Here is a 16,322-nt window from a genome sequence, read left to right as displayed (position 1 = left end):
GAGCCGGCCGGGTTCGGGCTCGTCAGACGGCCCATTGAAAAATCCTGCGGCGCTGCTGCGGGAGGCTCGTTCGGGGCTGCGTGGCCTTGTTGAACCCAGTGTTTTATCTGCGCCGGTGCTTTCCAAGCGGAGGCCCCGGGACCTGCACAGGACCTTAAAAGATTTCTAGCGGATCTCCGCGCAGGCCGCCCCCGTTCCTCTGAGACGAGGAGTCACTTTGAGATTAAATTTAGTAGGGAGGGGAAAAAAACAATGTTATAGATTGTATTCAACGTTTATTGATCCACGTGCACATTTTTAAAAGACGCACATAAAGAGTAAAACAATGCGAAATGATGCATCGCTTTTGCATAGGAATGCACAATCCTTTTGTAATATCAAAAAGAAATGGTTAATTCAACTACAAGATGAAAATCCAATACATAAAGCACACTGTATCTGATGGAAGCCCACTGTTTGGCTGGTCAGTCCTCCCATAGGATGCTTATTTACTCCTTTTGCACCGATCCTCTGAGCTGTTCTCACAACTTTGTCAATAAAGTTGCAGCCCTCCGCAACTTCTACACAAAGTCCGGTGAGTGGAGCTCAAAAGGGGACCGGAAATGAGCTATCAACATCTGTAACAACTCTTCGGTAGGCGCGCCAGTCTTACTTCAGACATCTGGAGCAACAGAGCCTCAGCTGGATCTTCTTACATCAGCAAAGATTGAAAAAAACAAAACACCTAAGACACCATTAAATGTAAATATGTGCTGCATTTGTCACATGCTCAGTTAAACACAGTCAAACGTTCATATTTAATAACTACATTATTAAATTGTTTAACGCTGTGGAAAATTGCTCACACTTCCCAGTCTCCCATGTTGGTTGGGCTCTAAATCTTCGATTTGTGTCACTTCTGATGATTTATTGAGGATTTACAGACGCAAATGACCACAGTGGTAAAGTTTGATGATGATTGGATGATAAGAATCGTTTAATAAAGTACAGCACACATTTTTTATCCAACCTGGTACCATAAATTCCGATTATTGTTTCCGTAGTTATTATGATTATTAAGCATCTCACATTACAAGACGCATTGTAAATCTACAAATATAACATCAAACACACCGAGGTTTATGAGTCAGCTGCTGACTGAAATGTGGTGAGAAAAAGGCTTTAACACAAAGGGACTTTTTAGTTGTTACGCCACCTGTTGATTGGGATTATTTAAAATAAACAGCCGCTTGAGTCACAAAGAGCACCCTGCCAGCAGGCAGGAGTTAAACCAGTTTAGGGCAGGTACAGACATGTTTCACCATCCTTCCCATTAAATGCCCTGAGCTTTGGTCTAGACCAGTCAGATGAGAACTGAGTAGACTTGCAGTGTTATATAATAAGAAAAGATGCGATAAAACACTAAAATAAAATGTTGGGGAATAAAGAAAGAGCAGAGCAGCGATGCAAGGATGGCTGCCAGCATTTCTCCTATGCTGAAACACTTGTTGGCCTCTGCCCTCTATCTCTCAGCCCCCCCTGTTGTCATTTCCCCTCTTTGTCACTTATGCTCTAATGTATTCCTCTCTGCTACTATGTGGCAGCGTTGCCGCTATTCCTGTCATACGGCCAGAGCCGGGTGAGGGCATCCCATATTTTGACAGTTCTTGCGCCGTGCCACCCTCATCTTCCTCCTCCCGAGTCGCCTCAATTCCACTTCTGGAAATGTTCGTTCTGTTGTTGAGCGAGAAAGCGGCCAGATCTGAGAGCGGGTGATGGATATCTGCGTTGTACCGTGCATGTGCTTATCTGTGGAGAATTTAATGATCAGAATGGGGCTTAATGTGCTGTTGAAGGAGAAGAGGTGGCGCGTGGTGACAACAATGAGACGCTGAAGGGCAGCGGGGCCATAATGCGGAGGAAGTGGTGGGGGTCAGACCAAGCATCTCCCAGCAACTGCGGCGCAATGTTGCTGCAACTGTCCCAGGATGTTTTATCCACCTGTTATGCAGCTCTGCCCATAAAACACCATCAAGGCCTAAAACAGATTTTTCTTGAAAGCACACCGAGGGTGCCGAGGGTGACGCTGTGGTTGTGGCATTTTTCTCCATTACTCTAATTTCTGAGCCTTTAAATAATCTAAAAAGCATTGGTTGGGGGCTTGGGGGGGGGCTTCTGAGATAAAATGCATGTAAAATTAATCTTGCAACATCACATCCTTGGTGTCAATTTGATGGAACAGCTGTGGCATCGCCTGAATTTACAGGATTCCGCAAGAAACCCCCACCCCCCTCCTTTTTTTCCCACTTTGAAAAGGGAGGAAAAAGTGTAAATCTAGAAGATGTGTGAAAGCAGGCAGCATCCTCGGACTGACGCCCACCCCTAGGATGAGACTTGGGTTTCAGACTGTGAGAGCAATGTGGTCGAACTGGATGGCTGGCTGGTTGGCCGGTCAGGCTACACTGGAATGTGGGGTCTTTTGTTTGTCAGAGAGAGGAGTGGGTCAGGGGGAGAATGCCATTGATGATAGCAGAGAGAAAGAAAGAAACTCCAGGAAGTGTTCTCTCTCTCTTTCTCCCCCTGCTCCCCCACTCTCCCACTCCCATTCTCTCTCTCTCTCTCTCTGTCCTTCATTCTCTGTCTTTTTCTGTGTGTGAGAACCTTCACCATGGCGAGCCTCTCTCTCGGAGGCCGCGGTCCCCAGGCACAACCACTGCTTTGTCTTGCCCTGTGAACACACACCCCTCCTCTGCTCGGGCGCCCACGTTTGCCAGGGCCACGGAAACACGGGGCTGCAGCTCCTATTCTTATCCACATCACTGCTCCTGTATGGATGTGTGTTAGCGTGCTGAATGGTGAATTGTTTTATCGCCATCATGCTTTAAAGTGTTTGGTTAATGCTTCAATGGAGTTTGTCAATAATAAGAGAGATTTTTTTTAATTTTTTTCAATTTTATTTTAGGGCATGACACTGACTCGGCTCATCTGGACATGACTCGGGTGCAGATATCCACTCTCTGTAGCAGTAACAGCCAGACTAAAAATGGAATTAAGTGGTAAGTGGATAAGAATCTAGCCCGTGGCCCCTTTTTCGGCCAGTGGCTGCTGCCTCCCATCACATTGCCCGCTCCCCTCTCTGTCAGAGGGCTGCGAGGAGCTGCAAATGGCCCTTTCAAAGCACACGGCAGCTGGAACACAGGGCAAAGGTGACCGAAGCAGTTGGGGGAGCAGAGGGAGGGACGGGAGGTGGGGGGAGCAAGAGATGAGCAGCTGCAACCTCGGGCCCCTGTTTTTCTGCCTCGCTACCATTTCTGCGGGCTCCAGAGGCTGTTTGTTTGCAAAAAAATCCAACCCTACTTCTTCAAACGCAAGCAGCTGTGAAACAACAGAGTTCGCGTCTCGAGACGATTTAGGTCAAACACATCACGGTGCCGGACCTGATGTGGTCCGGGGCAACAAAGGCGCTGGGGTGGTGTGGTGCCAGGGAATTCCACAATCCAAAGCAGGATTAGGAGTGAACGGCTTTAAAAAGTTCCCAATAGTCCTCTGACCCCTCCAGATCACAAAGCCCGATTTAAAATTCTTTCTGTCACTTAGAATACCTTCACATATAATTATTTTTGGATGAAACAATCTCCTTTTATTCACCATCTAACACTGCCAACATTAGAGGTAAGAATGCACAAAAAATTACACTTATATGTATATCTTTTTTTAAATCAGAAATGAGGATTTCGTTGTAAAATCAACCGCCACCCCTTGGACAGGTGTTTTCATAAGAGAGCCAACTGCTTGCTGCCACTGTGTGAATCCACCGAGAAGTGCACAACTTATTGTGGCTGCGCGCTATCGCGAGAGTTGTGCCGTTATCAACCTGCCTGACACACAGCAGCGCTGAGTGCAGCCTGCCTCACCAGGGACGGACTCAAGCTCAAGAAACGGCGAGGAGAAGCGAACATCTGGCCCACACATCATGAAAGGACGTCGGGGCTTCTAGGAGAAAACACGACGCACCGGCTGGAAATAAATGTGAGTACCCAGTGTTTGGGATTTTATTTTTTTTCCTGCGTGCGCTTCGGTGCCGGAGGAGCCCAAAGTTAAAGCGTGTCCGCTCGCCGCTTCGCTGAGCGCAGTTGGCTCTCTGGCTGCGAGTTCCTCCGCTGTTTAAAAGGATCCGAGCAATGCGTCTCCAAACGCAGACGTGGAGCTCGGCTGACCTCGTCTCGGGCTTTTCCGAATCACGCATGCACTTTAATCATTTAACCAAAAACAATGGGGGGGAAAATATCTAAACTTTAAAAAAACCCGATCTCGACAGCATCTAACTTATTAATAACTACCTATATTGGCTTAACTTTTCCCTCCCCCTCCTTCCTTTTGTGATCGTCTACTCTTACTGGTCCCCTTCATAATATTCCGTAGTTGTTCGTGTCTCACGAGTGCGTAAATGGGACTCGGAGCGTTTAATGTTCTGTCACGGTTGTCGGTGGCAGTTTTGTTCCGTCGATACGTTGGATTTTGAGAAAGGTTCACAATCCTCCTCCTCCCCCCTCACGTCTCTTTTCAACCGCGGGGTCTATTTCGAACTAAGTTGGGTGTCTTTTTTGGACTGCGTAGTCCAGAGTTAACATATGGCATAAAGGGGAGCACAGCTGGAGGTAGCGTTTCCATTGCGGTGATGTCAGAGCAGCTGACTCCACAGCTTGCAGTGTAATTAGCAAACAGAGCGCCAGTTTACTCACTCCGCACCGCTCGCCGCTTCCTCCAAAGGCTCCTTCTCCGTGCGACACCGGGACCGGCGTCCAAATCCCGGCTGCGCGTCCTGCGAGCGCCGCGGTTCTACATGTTTGCGCGACCGATTATCGAGGCGCACGGGACGCGACTCTAGACGCCAGCAGGTTCGGGTCATTCGAAGAGAAAGTGGCTCCGTTTCCACCGTGACACATGGGTGAGCGCAGCACCGCTGGAAAGAATTCCTGCTCCCAAGTTGATGAAGTTTAGGTCGTTTGAAATATTCCTAGAAGATCTGGAATCGCTGTTAATTGGCGTGCTTTAACGTCTGTGGACTTTCCAGTGTGTTTCCATACATTTAAAAGTATTTTCAACAATGCGCTGAAAGTTTTTTGTCAGGTTTGGTCTGCTCTGGGTTACTCTCTGTGGGCCTGATGTGCACAGTGGCTTCGTTTAGCTCACCCCCTATCCTGTTTTTCCTGTTTTTTTCACCAGGTTATGAAGGAAGAATGGAGTTCCCAGACCATAGCCGCCAGTTGCTGCAGTGTCTGAGTCAGCAGCGTCACCAAGGTTTCCTCTGTGACTGCACTGTTCTTGTCGGCGAGGCTCAATTCAAAGCACACAGAGCCGTGCTGGCCTCCTGCAGCATGTACTTCCATCTCTTCTACAGGGACCAGCTGGACAAAAGGGACGTTGTGCATCTCAACAGTGACATTGTGACAGCCCCGGCTTTCAGTCTGCTCCTTGAATTTATGTATGAGGGGAAGTTGGAATTCGGCTCTCTCCCGGTGGAGGATGTCCTGGCAGCGGCCAGCTACCTCCACATGTATGATATCGTCAAAGTGTGCAAAGGCAAGCTTAAAGATAAGGAGCTCTCCTCTCTGGATGAAAAAATGAGTGACGATTTGGGACTCAGCTGTCTGGAAAGAGAAAATTCCTCAGACGGCGAGCTGCACAGTAAGCAGGTCATCCGGCGACAGGCCGAGACGCCGTCTCAGGGGCTACCCAGAGCCCCCCTGGTGGAAGAGTTTGACACGGACAACCGCGAAGTCAGGCTGGCTGTCACAGATTTTGATACGTCTACGCAGAGCAGGCAGAAGGCGAACGGTCACTCTGGCAGGTCCCCGGACCTTGTAGGTGTCAATTATGTGTCAGCAGAGGCTGAGCCCTGCATCCAAACAGCTGGAAAAACAAAAGCTGATGTCAGTAGTTCCACCGTCGCCCTGTCCCAGAGGTCTCGGGCTTCAGATGACATGGACTGTGCACTGGATTTGTCTTTCAAGCCTCTGTCTAGCAGAGATCCCTTACACCCCTCCTATGTCTCGGGACAGCTGGCCCTCGACAGCCAGCAGCAGGGCAGTGAGCCACTTGTTAAAGACGAACACGACTTGCTGTCAGAACAGGAGGACAGTGAGCCGATGAGCCCTGAGAGCCAGCGCTTTGGGAATAGTGCCAGGAGCTCTGTGGTGACAGGGTTCGCTGCCCTCTTCCCAGGCAACAACGGCTCCACAGCCGCCCTCCTCTCCCAGGAGGAGGACCTGATGGATGAAGAGGGGGAGGCCTGCAGGGGGAGGGAGGGTGCTCCGGGCAGGGAGGCGGAGGAGAGGAGGGGGAGGCTACTCGGGGACAGCGAAGAGGAGGAGGAGGACGACCTGGCCTCTTCAGATATCTCCACCTCCAGCGGGGTGCTTCTGCCCCCGGGGCAACAGGTGTGCGTGTGCCCCCTCTGCAGCAAAGTCTTCCCCAGTCCCCACGTGCTGCAGCTGCACCTCAGCTCGCACTTCCGCGAGAAGGACGGCGCCCGCTCCAAGTTGTCCCCGGACGGCTCGGTGCCCACCTGCATGCAGTGCAACAAGACCTTCTCCTGCATGTACACGCTGAAGCGCCACGAGCGCACGCACTCTGGCGAGAAGCCCTTCACGTGCGGCCAGTGCGGCAAGAGCTTCCAGTACTCCCATAACTTGAGCAGGCACGCCGTCGTCCACACGCGTGAGAAGCCTCACGCGTGCAAGTGGTGCGAGCGGCGCTTCACCCAGTCCGGGGATCTCTACCGCCACATCAGGAAGTTTCACTGTGGCCTTGTCAAAACTCTCGCTATCGGATAAAACGCCACCTGGCGGCGCCGTGACACCAGACAGTCTTTTAATACTACTGAACGAGCTCTCTCTCTCCCATTGTACAGTTTGTCAGGACACATCTCCTGGATTCTCCCTCGCACGGCATTTCTCAAGTGAACGATGTAGCAACTGTAGGACTGGAGCTGTTTTCTGTGCAGGACGTGTGGGTCAGAGGCGGGCGGTTGAAGGTACACGGGGTGCTAAGCGTAAACACGGGTGCTGTGAAACTCGAGCTGGATCTGTGGGAATGAAGGTGAACAAATCGGGTGATTCCCTCATTTGTTTCAACCTGCTGAGTTTATTTGAGGAGTTTTTTGCTGTTTTTTTGGTCGAGTTTTGCCCAAAAGCGTCCCATGTTCACAACCCTCTGGGCAAATGGGAGACAGCTAATGCTAACTTATGTTAATACAATTGTCAAGGTGACTGAGACTATTATTTGTGCACATGGGAACTCAAACCCGTCCGTGAGTAGCTAAATATATATTTTTAACTCTATTATGATTATTTATTTTCAAGGATTGGTTTAGTCCAAGTAAACTATCATAAGGCAGCAAAACTAATGAAGTCGGAATACTGGAAGTCTGATTGTTATTTCATGAAGTAGTTTTTTTTTTTTTTAATGGAGTCACAGTTTTTGGTTGTTTCTGAGGCAAGCAGTCATCACATCTCCACACTGACATGTTTCTTGTTTGTTTTGGGGAATCTCCTTATGTTCTCGGTATATAGTAAGGGATTGGGCTTCGGATTCTTTAAAAAAAAGGGTGGTATTATCAAAGGCGGGGTGGGGAGTAGTTTAAAGCTAATGCCTGTAACACTGGTGCCTACTGAAATTCTTAACACTTCACCTTGTGTACTTAGTCGAGCAGGAATGAGATCTGTGGCCAGGCCTTTTCTGAGCGAGATTTCAGACCTAAGCAAAGAACCCTGCATTACACTCCACATACCAGGTGGTAACAAAGGTAACATCAACTGAATGTCAATCACTTCTTAAGGGCCCTTAATTAGGTCATTTGCAAGAATGCGGTAAAAGCAAATAACGTGCTTCTCCAGTGTAATACCTGTTGACTCATTTGGGTCCTGAGCCAAGAGTAAATCACCTTGTTATTTCCTGGTATGATGTAAAAAAGGGCACGCCGACGCGGTGTAGCAGGCAGGGAAACTAGTGCACGTGCGGGTCTTTGGACCTTGGTCAGCACCGCCGTCGGTTCCCCTCCGTCTGCCGCTCAGCAGAACCTACTGACTCAATTGTCACTTTCTTTCTTTTTTCCAAATGGGTGTAAATTACTACTGATGCTGGAGCCTCTGATGACGCTATCCGGATCGTTGCTGTTGGGTTTCTTAAGGGCGCACTAAAAACATAAAAAAAATCCATTCTATTTGTCTAATCTGTCCTGAGAAGACTTGAGCAGAATTTATTTATTAGTTTGCCTTGGTTCAGGGTTTACTGTAGGCTCAGTCGTCATTTCTCTGAGCTTGATTCGTGATCTCGGTACTCATTAACTGGTATTTGGGCTGTTTGTTCATTTTCTCTGTGCAAGTCAGGTTACTGTAATTGTATATTAATATACGACATAGACATCTCTATGGAGTATTCAAGGTTTATCACAAGGAACATAGAGAAGCACTTGTTTTTGTTCATTTTTAGCATGCATATAGTTTCGACACTATTGTCTAGGCTGCTATTTCTTACTATATGTATATTTAATGTAAATATATATCCTATTTATCAATCTATTTGTTTTTCCCTGTTGCCGCACATGTAAGGAGGAGACAGGCAGGTGTCTTATTGAGGCTGCGGCCTCGTAAACTATCGCGCCCTTCCACACGAGATCTGATCACTACAAATCAGGGCAGGTTATTTTTTATCCCCGCACGCCACTCTGCGACGGGGGGCTCTTGGGTCGGGCCGATGTAGCATCGGCTACCTATAGAACCGAGACAATGCCATGCTTTGTCTCCCCCGCCACCAACAACAACAACCAAATCCCAGGTAGTTCTCAAGGGATCATTGTGTGTTTGTGTCCCCCCTCCCAGCGGCGGAGAGAACAGGGAGCGCGGGTCTCTCTTTGCACTTTTCTGTATTGAATGGAGCCGTTGGAATGTGAGAAATGTATTTAGCAAAGGGAGACCAAGGACACTGTAAACAGGTGTATTGTTTGGAGGCATCAAAGAACAGACCCCCCCTCCCCCGCAACCCCAGCATGCAGTCGATAAATGCTTCTTTGTTCCTTAATGGAGAGGCGATATGGTGGTGATTTGATTGCACATCTATTAGAGTAATCTGAGTTTTTCTGTTTTCCATGTGCTTGGGTGGGAACGTTTGTGGTGAATGAGTATGGAGGGCAGACAGGCACGTCGCCGTCCATTTACCTGTATATTTAACCTCATAAGTCCCTTAAAGGAAGTGAATCCACATGTGACATTTGCATGTCAGAGTTCCAGAAATGGCCAGAGGCTCGTTGTTGAAGGGGCTCAGACATATTCCCGTTACAAACATTGGGAATTGACTTCCTGTTTAGCTGTGCAAACAATCAAGCTCATCTTCACGTGTCAGAACTTTCACTCTAATTCACATGTTTTCACACATATTTCGATTTGAACGCAAGAATGTAGATTTGATCCTTTTTTCTTTTAAAGGTTTCGTATGTGGTGCAGAAAAAAAGATTGTCATGTACATGTGTACAATAGTAGAAAAAACTAACAATGAGAGGAACAAAAACACCTGTTTATTGTCTTCAGTCTTTATTTATACCTCCAGTATGGTCACCAAATGTGCCTTGTAGACACACGGACAGGTGTTGCATCTGGAGAAGCCCTTTTTTTCTATAGCGGACCCATTTTTAAAAAAATTTTTTCCCTGAACTGCAGCGGTAAAGTTCGCATCACTGCAGCGGTCGTTCCCCCTTTTCCGCCATGTCAACAAAGTAAAATGTCGGTTTATTTTTTGCTGCTTTGCGAGAGATTACCCTGATGTTTTCTGAAATTTCTTAGGAAGTTTTTTTTCTTTTCTTTGTCAATGTGAATAAATCACTCTGGGAGGTGTTTAACTGGAAACAAGCATTTTTTTTTTTAGATTTTGGTATTGGGTAGCTGATACTACTGGGAGCTGGTTCAGTCATCGGTTAATATCATTGTTGAATGTGAAACACTGAGACGTTGATTTCAATGGAAACGGCGCCGCGCCCCTGATGCAGCGTCATTCGCCTATCTCATGCTGTATGATCTTCAAGTCAAAAAAAAAAAAAAGAGACTTAAATGATACTGGAATTTTTGTCCTCTGTTACAACTGTGAAAATGTGTATAATCATGAAACATATTTATTACTGCATTTGCTTCTTGTGCAACATTTGACTGTCTCAGTTTTAATTTCTCAGTTAAAAAAACAACAACAACCTTCTAAACATCAAAATCTATTTGATAGAATCTGTAGAAGTGCCATTAGAATTTAATATAATTTTTTAAATAAGAAAGTTCTATTTTATAGTAATCAATTGCTTCATTGTTAGTGGTGTAGAGATTTAGAGGACAATCTTAATGCAGAATTGACATTGATTAGATATTGAGGCCATTTAATTTGATTTGTTTTCATTTCTTACTCCTTTGTTTGCGCTTTCAGAGTGTGCTTGTGTGTGCGTGCTGTGGAAATGTGACAATCTTGATTTAGGTCTTTCTTAAGATTACGCCTAGAATTAAATGGAACAACTTTCCCTGTGTTGATCTGATTTATTCCGTCGTTTGCACTCACCGCAAGGATTTCCAGACGTGACTCTGTCGCCTTAACGACAAAAGGAGCGAAGAAAGGGGCCCCCGTGACCGACGCGCAGCGGCAACAATCGGGCAGACAGTGTAGGAAGTGCTGCTGTGTGTACAGAGACAACAGAATGTGATAATGCTGCTGGTCTTCCCTCTAAAACCATAAACCGTGCCCAAGGGCGACTGCTTTCAAGATGGTCGCCTCTTGCGTTTGACCTGTTGCCGGTGCTGCCCGAACGCTCATTGTTGTGCTAAAAATCTGATAGCATCTAACCAAACACACCTGTATTTGTAAGCAAACACATCCGAATGTGTGTCTGAAGGGGGAACTCGATGCCCGTTCACAGCGTAATTTCAGCCGCGAGAACTTTTAATCATTTCCCGACGTGAAAGGAGAATCCAGCTGCTCCGCTACGTGATCCCAATGGGGATGTGCTCTGGTTCCCACCACCACCACCCCACCCCCCCTTGATTTCGGCTCTCGCATTCTGGGAACACCATCCAACCGTCCCTGCCCCCATCCATCCGACCTCCACCCCCCACAGGCCCCCAAAACCACGGCCCCCAGAACCCTGCCTCATCCCATGGCTCTATTGTGTGTGGGTAGTAGCTCAGCCAGGCTATTGTCTGGCACAGCTCCCCAGCACGTACTTTATGCACAAACAGACGACACGGCGGCGCTGGCCAGGCAGCACCGACATAAAGACAACAATGTCCTCCCGAGATCATTCATAAACACCCCGAGCAGCCCCTGCCAGCCTCGCAGTAAATAAGGGCCCTCTGCAGCGCCGTGGCCCCCCTCACACTGTAAACATCCACAGCAGCGGCTAAAGGCCTCAGAGCCCACACTGGCACCATCATTTCACATCTGCCCGAGTGGGAGCCAGAGCTTAGATGGCCCGTTGTGTGTGTCTGTGTGTGTGTGTGTGTGTGCCATTCTTATGGACCAAATGGAAAAATAGGGGCCATGTGATAGAGCTTAGCGGCAGGGTGACGAGCTGGGATATGTGCAGCACTCCACGATGGTGTAATAAAACATTCCTCTCCAAGGTTTCAGAGCTCGGCTCATTCGGCCCCTGTGTGTGTGTGTGTGTGTGTGTTTGTGTGCTTGTTTAGAGGTACTTGGAGAAGTTGAGAGCAAAGTTGTTAAGTGTCCACCGCCTCAACAAGGCCAGCGGTGGGAGCCCTTGACCTCTGAAGGGACGGGCTGCCATGGACAGCTGGTGTGGCCTGTTTATTTATTTATTTCTCAACAAAAGACAGGTGGTCACACTTGAAAAGGACGCACACCCCTGTGTACACACGCGCGGACACAAACATGCAGGGTTTCTTTTCCCCTCTCTTTACGTGCATATGGTTATCATCTGCTTAATTTCAGGGAAGCCATTCTTTTGACTTTCATGAAAACCACACCGCGCCCATGAATATGAACTCCTAAATCATTAACGAGGTGGCATTTTACATGTCAGAGTGCTTCATCACAATCTAAAGCTTCCATCTGATCATACATCAACTGCTCAAGTGCATAAATACATATCAACTAGTGCCGCCACACTGGGTTTGCCTTTTTTGGAGCGGCTCGCTCCGACAGCGCCAAGACAGCGTGTCCTTGCTCCACTGTACAGCTGTCACTTACTCGCACTCGCTGCCGCATATTTATAGCAGCAGCATCACCGAGCTCGACGCACTCAGACCACAGCTGGTCCCCGGAAGAATGGGGGGGGGGGGGGGGGAAGACAAAGCCACGTGCCCCCTCTGGCTGACTGGATTTGGTCCTGTCTGGAGCGCCGTGGGTGACCGTGTGGGCCCCCTTCTTTCTTCGCAGACGCTTAGCCGAACACGTTACCAGGGAGGAGATGACGCGGGGCGGGGGGCACACTGCAACCTCTATTTTGTCCTTTGGGCGTGATGGGGAGGGGTGGGGGGGGGTCATGCATAGGGATGTGCTGGCAGCTGTACTTGTCTTAAAGCTGTAGGAGAACCACTGAAAATAGATGATTTCTGTTGAATTGGGTCCAAGTTTTAGCTTCAACTCGTGCTCAGATGTGTCATCAACCCCCCCTTTTATCCATCTTAGAATTCATATGCTGATGTGGGTCCCCCGCCATGGGTGTTAGACTCTATTTTGGTCCCCAATAATGACCACTGTTGTCTTTAAAAAGCGGAGGGCGATGAGAATCGTGCCTCCATTTCTTACCCACCGAACCCCAAAACAAGTCAATTCAAGAGGCACATTTCTGCAGCACAACAGCTCAAACCCAACCGAAAACATTTTATCATCTACGGCTTTTTCATGTTCACTTCCTCGAGCCTCACAAAGAATTTTGCAGACAACTTGACGCCTTTTCTTGCCAGCAGCTGTCTGTTCACTGAGCCAGAAATCAAGTGGTGCTCACGGACACCAACTGCAGGGCTCCCCAAAGACCGGAGCCACAACTGGCCCGCTGAGGAGGGGATGTGACTCACGCAGCTCGTCGGCACACTCGCAATAATCTCCAGGAAGTGCACTCATCCGAGCTAATATCTGTATGGCTGCGTGATTGATTTCTGCAAAGCCGTGCTGAGGACTTCTGCCACCAAGAACAATTACTCACACGTACAGCGGCTGATCCTGAATCCAGTTATCATAAGTGACATGTCGCAGCCCAGAGCCAGCCGGGACTGCCCCTCAAGGTCATGTCCAGCTGAGATAATCGTAGCCAAATGGTTGCGTTCAATCACCGGGATGCTCTTCTTTTAATTCCCCCATAGCAGATTCTCAAGGTCAATGGGGTGGACTTCTTTTATAAGCATCTAAAGACAAACCTTTACAACTTCTAATAAAATGTGATTGGCTGGTGTGTCCATCCTGCGATGAAGCTGGCTCTTAGCGGTTGTTATAGGCCAGTATGAGAGGAAGTGGTCCCTTACTCAACTCTGAATTTTGCTGCCATCTGCAGGACCACCTCGCTACCGGGTCACTGTTCAGGCCCGTGGAGTGTACCATCTTCAACAAATTAAATTTAGCCTCTTAAAAACAATAAATACATTATCGAGTATTCATAGAACAGTCATAATTAGAAAAGAGTCCAAGTTTATTTCGATTAGTGTTGAAATGTAATACATATGTACAAGAACATTAAAATCAGCCTTTGTAAACAGGTTCAATATGACCCCTCCTGTGAGACAATTTCCACAGTTTACACCCCCGTTCTTTCCTTTAAAGGTATCCCTTTACGTTGAGCAACTGCAGCACAGTACTTCATCATACGGCCCGCTGTAACTGTGGGACAAAGGAACACGACAACCATTTAACAAACGTTCACCGTGACCCCCCTTGTGTTTAACAATCACGCGACTGACAGATTACTAAGACCAACTAAAGCTGCAAAAATGCGCCGATAAAGGCAAATGCACACATGTGGAGCGGCTTAAACACTCAAAACCAGTTTTTCAAGTTTGGGGACTAAGCAGATGCTTAGCCTATTAGTCAGTGTAACAATTAAACGGGATTAAAAAAGTTTACTTTTACTGTGACATGATGGCAAATTTATGTTTAGAGCCGTTTGAAGCTTCAAAGCAATACACGCAACGCGTAAAGCCAAATAACTTCACTTTCAGTTAAAGGTCACAGAATAAGAAATGATGTTGTACTTACTCTGTGATTGTGCACACAGAGCAGCAGAGGCTGGAACAGCTGGAGCACTGGCGTAAGCACGAGGAACAAGCTAGGCGTTCACACTGGGTGCACAGTGTCCTTGACCTCTGGTTCTTCTGACACACGCAGCAACATATAGGAGCCGCAGACACACCTACAGGCACACACACATCCATACGTGTGAACAATGGAAGAACATCAAGTAAAACTTAAATAACTTGGAATAAAAATCATGAGCAACACTGACACCTGCTGGTGAAAGATAAAAACTGACATTAAGGAGGCTTCTCGTTGACAAAAAAAAACCTAATTAGTTGACGGGGGGCAAAATAAATAAAAACGACAAAAAAGTTACATTTGTTTTTCATATACACTGAATATATGTATTACTCAACAAGCAAACATGGAATTCCTGATAAATTTATGACATTGAGGTTGTGAAGTTAATATCTTAAGGACCACCTGAAAATGACACCAATGACCATAAATAATTTATGATTTTACTCAATATATTTTAATCAATATTCTTCTGCCATCAGAAACCACTGACATTTCTTCAACAGCTCTCTTAATTCTTAAGTTTCCAATTGATTTTCCTTAAAAAAAAAACAAAAAAAAAAACAATATGAAGTTTGAATAGCACACTTTCTCTTTCTGTATAAGTTACAGTTTACTCATACTAATTCTGAATTATATTTTATGGAATGTTTCACAACTCATTCCTAAACCTAAATTTAGTAAAAATGCATATGCTAGTCTAGTCTTAACTGCACAAGTATGTAGAATAGCAGTTTATCCAAAAACCAAACTTGGTGACCCAGCTCACGCCACCAAGACTCATTGAGAAGCATCTCCCCGCTCCAAGGAGCCCATCCCAGATCCAGATATGTTGAAAGGCATAACAGATTATCATAACGAAGACTCTTCTGGGGATGTTTTCGTGGATGATTTTCGAGCAGGGCAATTTCTGAAGTATAAAGGCCCTTGATGAACTCAGTGCACAGGATCCCACCGGGTTTGGAGCCTAGAGGCTCCCATTAAAATGATGCCACACAAGATATACATCTAGATTGTCGTCCACGGTCATTTGAGTAACAATCATATCAGACTCATGCTCACCTTGTGCTGGGTTTGATTTCAGGAGTTTCCCATCCTGTCCAATGAGCATTTGTCCTCTTAGCAGCGTCTGACAGGGGGGAGTCTCCACATGTCCACCGCTCCTCTCCTCTGATGTCCATATTTTGCCCACTACAGTCTTGGCACCGTTGAACAACAAGTTTTTCGTCTTTTCTGTGGAAAAAAGAACCAGTGATAAATACAATCGTCACTTTTACAGACAGTTGGATCTGAATAGTAGCCAAGGACACACAGACCTAACTCAGAAACAAAAGTACGAGAAGATGAAACTAAAACCTAATATGATCAAAGGAAAAGGGGAGGATTATTGGAATCCTTATACTTGCCCATGCAGAGTAATGCAGTGAAGCTAACATTGGCTAACATTACATAGCAACGCTGTGCACGCTCATGCGAAAGCTGAGGACTTACCATAGATTTCCTGTCTGTATTTGCTTCCAAATACTCCGTAGTTGTTCAGCTCCTGTTGCCCGATATGCATTTTGTACTGTGATGAAAAAGTCTCGGGGAAAGGACATGTTCGTTTCGGCATTTTTGCAACGCAAAAATAAAGCACCGACGAACGCTTCCACGCACTTGTTTATTGCGGGAAAACTGCGACGCAAGCGCCGAAGAGCCAATGAGAGGCGTCCTTTATGGTCACGTGAAAACTAAGAGCCAATCATACAGATTGTTGTAGAGTCACGTGCTTTATAAGTACGGCTATCTGCACTGTGCTGCCTTCACGGGGGGACGCAAAATAACGGACAAATACCTTACTCCAATTTATTTTCAAGTAAAATGCAGGTTTGTCATGATTACACGTTTGTCGTATGATGAAGCAATGGTAAATATTTATAGATTAAAACTTTGAGTAAATTTCGTTTGGACCAAAAATCAGTTTGACCTTTAAAACACTTGATTTTTACTGTGCAGTACTTTTCACAACTGTAAACAAATTTGATCTGCAGCAAAACAACAAAAAAGTT

At 46.7% G+C, this 16,322-nt stretch overlaps 2 protein-coding genes across 5 annotated transcripts; one reads left to right on the top strand and one right to left on the bottom strand.

Moving 5' to 3' along the window:
- The first annotated feature begins 3,743 nt into the window (after positions 1-3,743).
- On the top strand, positions 3,744-10,534 carry zbtb42 (zinc finger and BTB domain containing 42). Of its 2 annotated transcripts, none has more exons than XM_057011812.1 (2): positions 3,744-4,008; positions 5,206-10,534. In XM_057011812.1, exon 2 carries the CDS (start codon positions 5,220-5,222, stop codon positions 6,813-6,815), a length of 1,596 nt encoding a protein of 531 aa, XP_056867792.1. In that variant the 5' UTR covers positions 3,744-4,008; positions 5,206-5,219; the 3' UTR covers positions 6,816-10,534. The 2 variants fall into 2 exon arrangements, with proteins under 2 accessions (XP_056867792.1, XP_056867791.1); XM_057011811.1 differs by lacking the exon at positions 3,744-4,008 and adding an exon at positions 4,226-4,927.
- On the bottom strand, positions 10,441-16,300 carry siva1 (SIVA1, apoptosis-inducing factor). Of its 3 annotated transcripts, none has more exons than XM_057011840.1 (4): positions 15,766-15,974; positions 15,337-15,507; positions 14,218-14,371; positions 10,441-10,686 (listed from the first exon to the last, which is right to left on the bottom strand). In XM_057011840.1, exons 1-4 carry the CDS (start codon positions 15,884-15,886, stop codon positions 10,569-10,571), a joined length of 564 nt encoding a protein of 187 aa, XP_056867820.1. In that variant the 5' UTR covers positions 15,887-15,974; the 3' UTR covers positions 10,441-10,568. The 3 variants fall into 3 exon arrangements, with proteins under 3 accessions (XP_056867820.1, XP_056867822.1, XP_056867821.1); XM_057011842.1 differs by lacking the exon at positions 10,441-10,686 and adding an exon at positions 13,637-13,842 and having other exon boundaries at positions 15,766-15,972; XM_057011841.1 differs by lacking the exons at positions 10,441-10,686; positions 14,218-14,371 and adding an exon at positions 14,597-15,184 and having other exon boundaries at positions 15,766-16,300.
- Between the last annotated feature and the right edge of the window lie 22 nt (positions 16,301-16,322).

Source organism: Takifugu flavidus, chromosome 16 (genome assembly GCF_003711565.1).
Source record: "Takifugu flavidus isolate HTHZ2018 chromosome 16, ASM371156v2, whole genome shotgun sequence".
Lineage (NCBI taxonomy): Eukaryota > Metazoa > Chordata > Actinopteri > Tetraodontiformes > Tetraodontidae > Takifugu > Takifugu flavidus.
The sequence above is the reverse complement of the archived record's forward strand: the minus strand, read 5'-3'. Positions and strand labels throughout refer to the sequence as shown.

Bases quoted from the DNA above. Each gene is read 5' to 3' on its own strand.
- siva1 (XM_057011840.1), bottom strand. From the start codon at position 15,886: ATGCCGAAACGAACATGTCCTTTCCCCGAGACTTTTTCATCACAGTAC. The intron at 15,508-15,765 runs GTAAGTCCTCAG...TTTTTTCCACAG, and splicing joins ATACAGACAGGAAATCTATG to AAAAGACGAAAAACTTGTTG. The intron at 14,372-15,336 runs GTGAGCATGAGT...GTGTGCCTGTAG, and splicing joins GAAATCAAACCCAGCACAAG to GTGTGTCTGCGGCTCCTATA.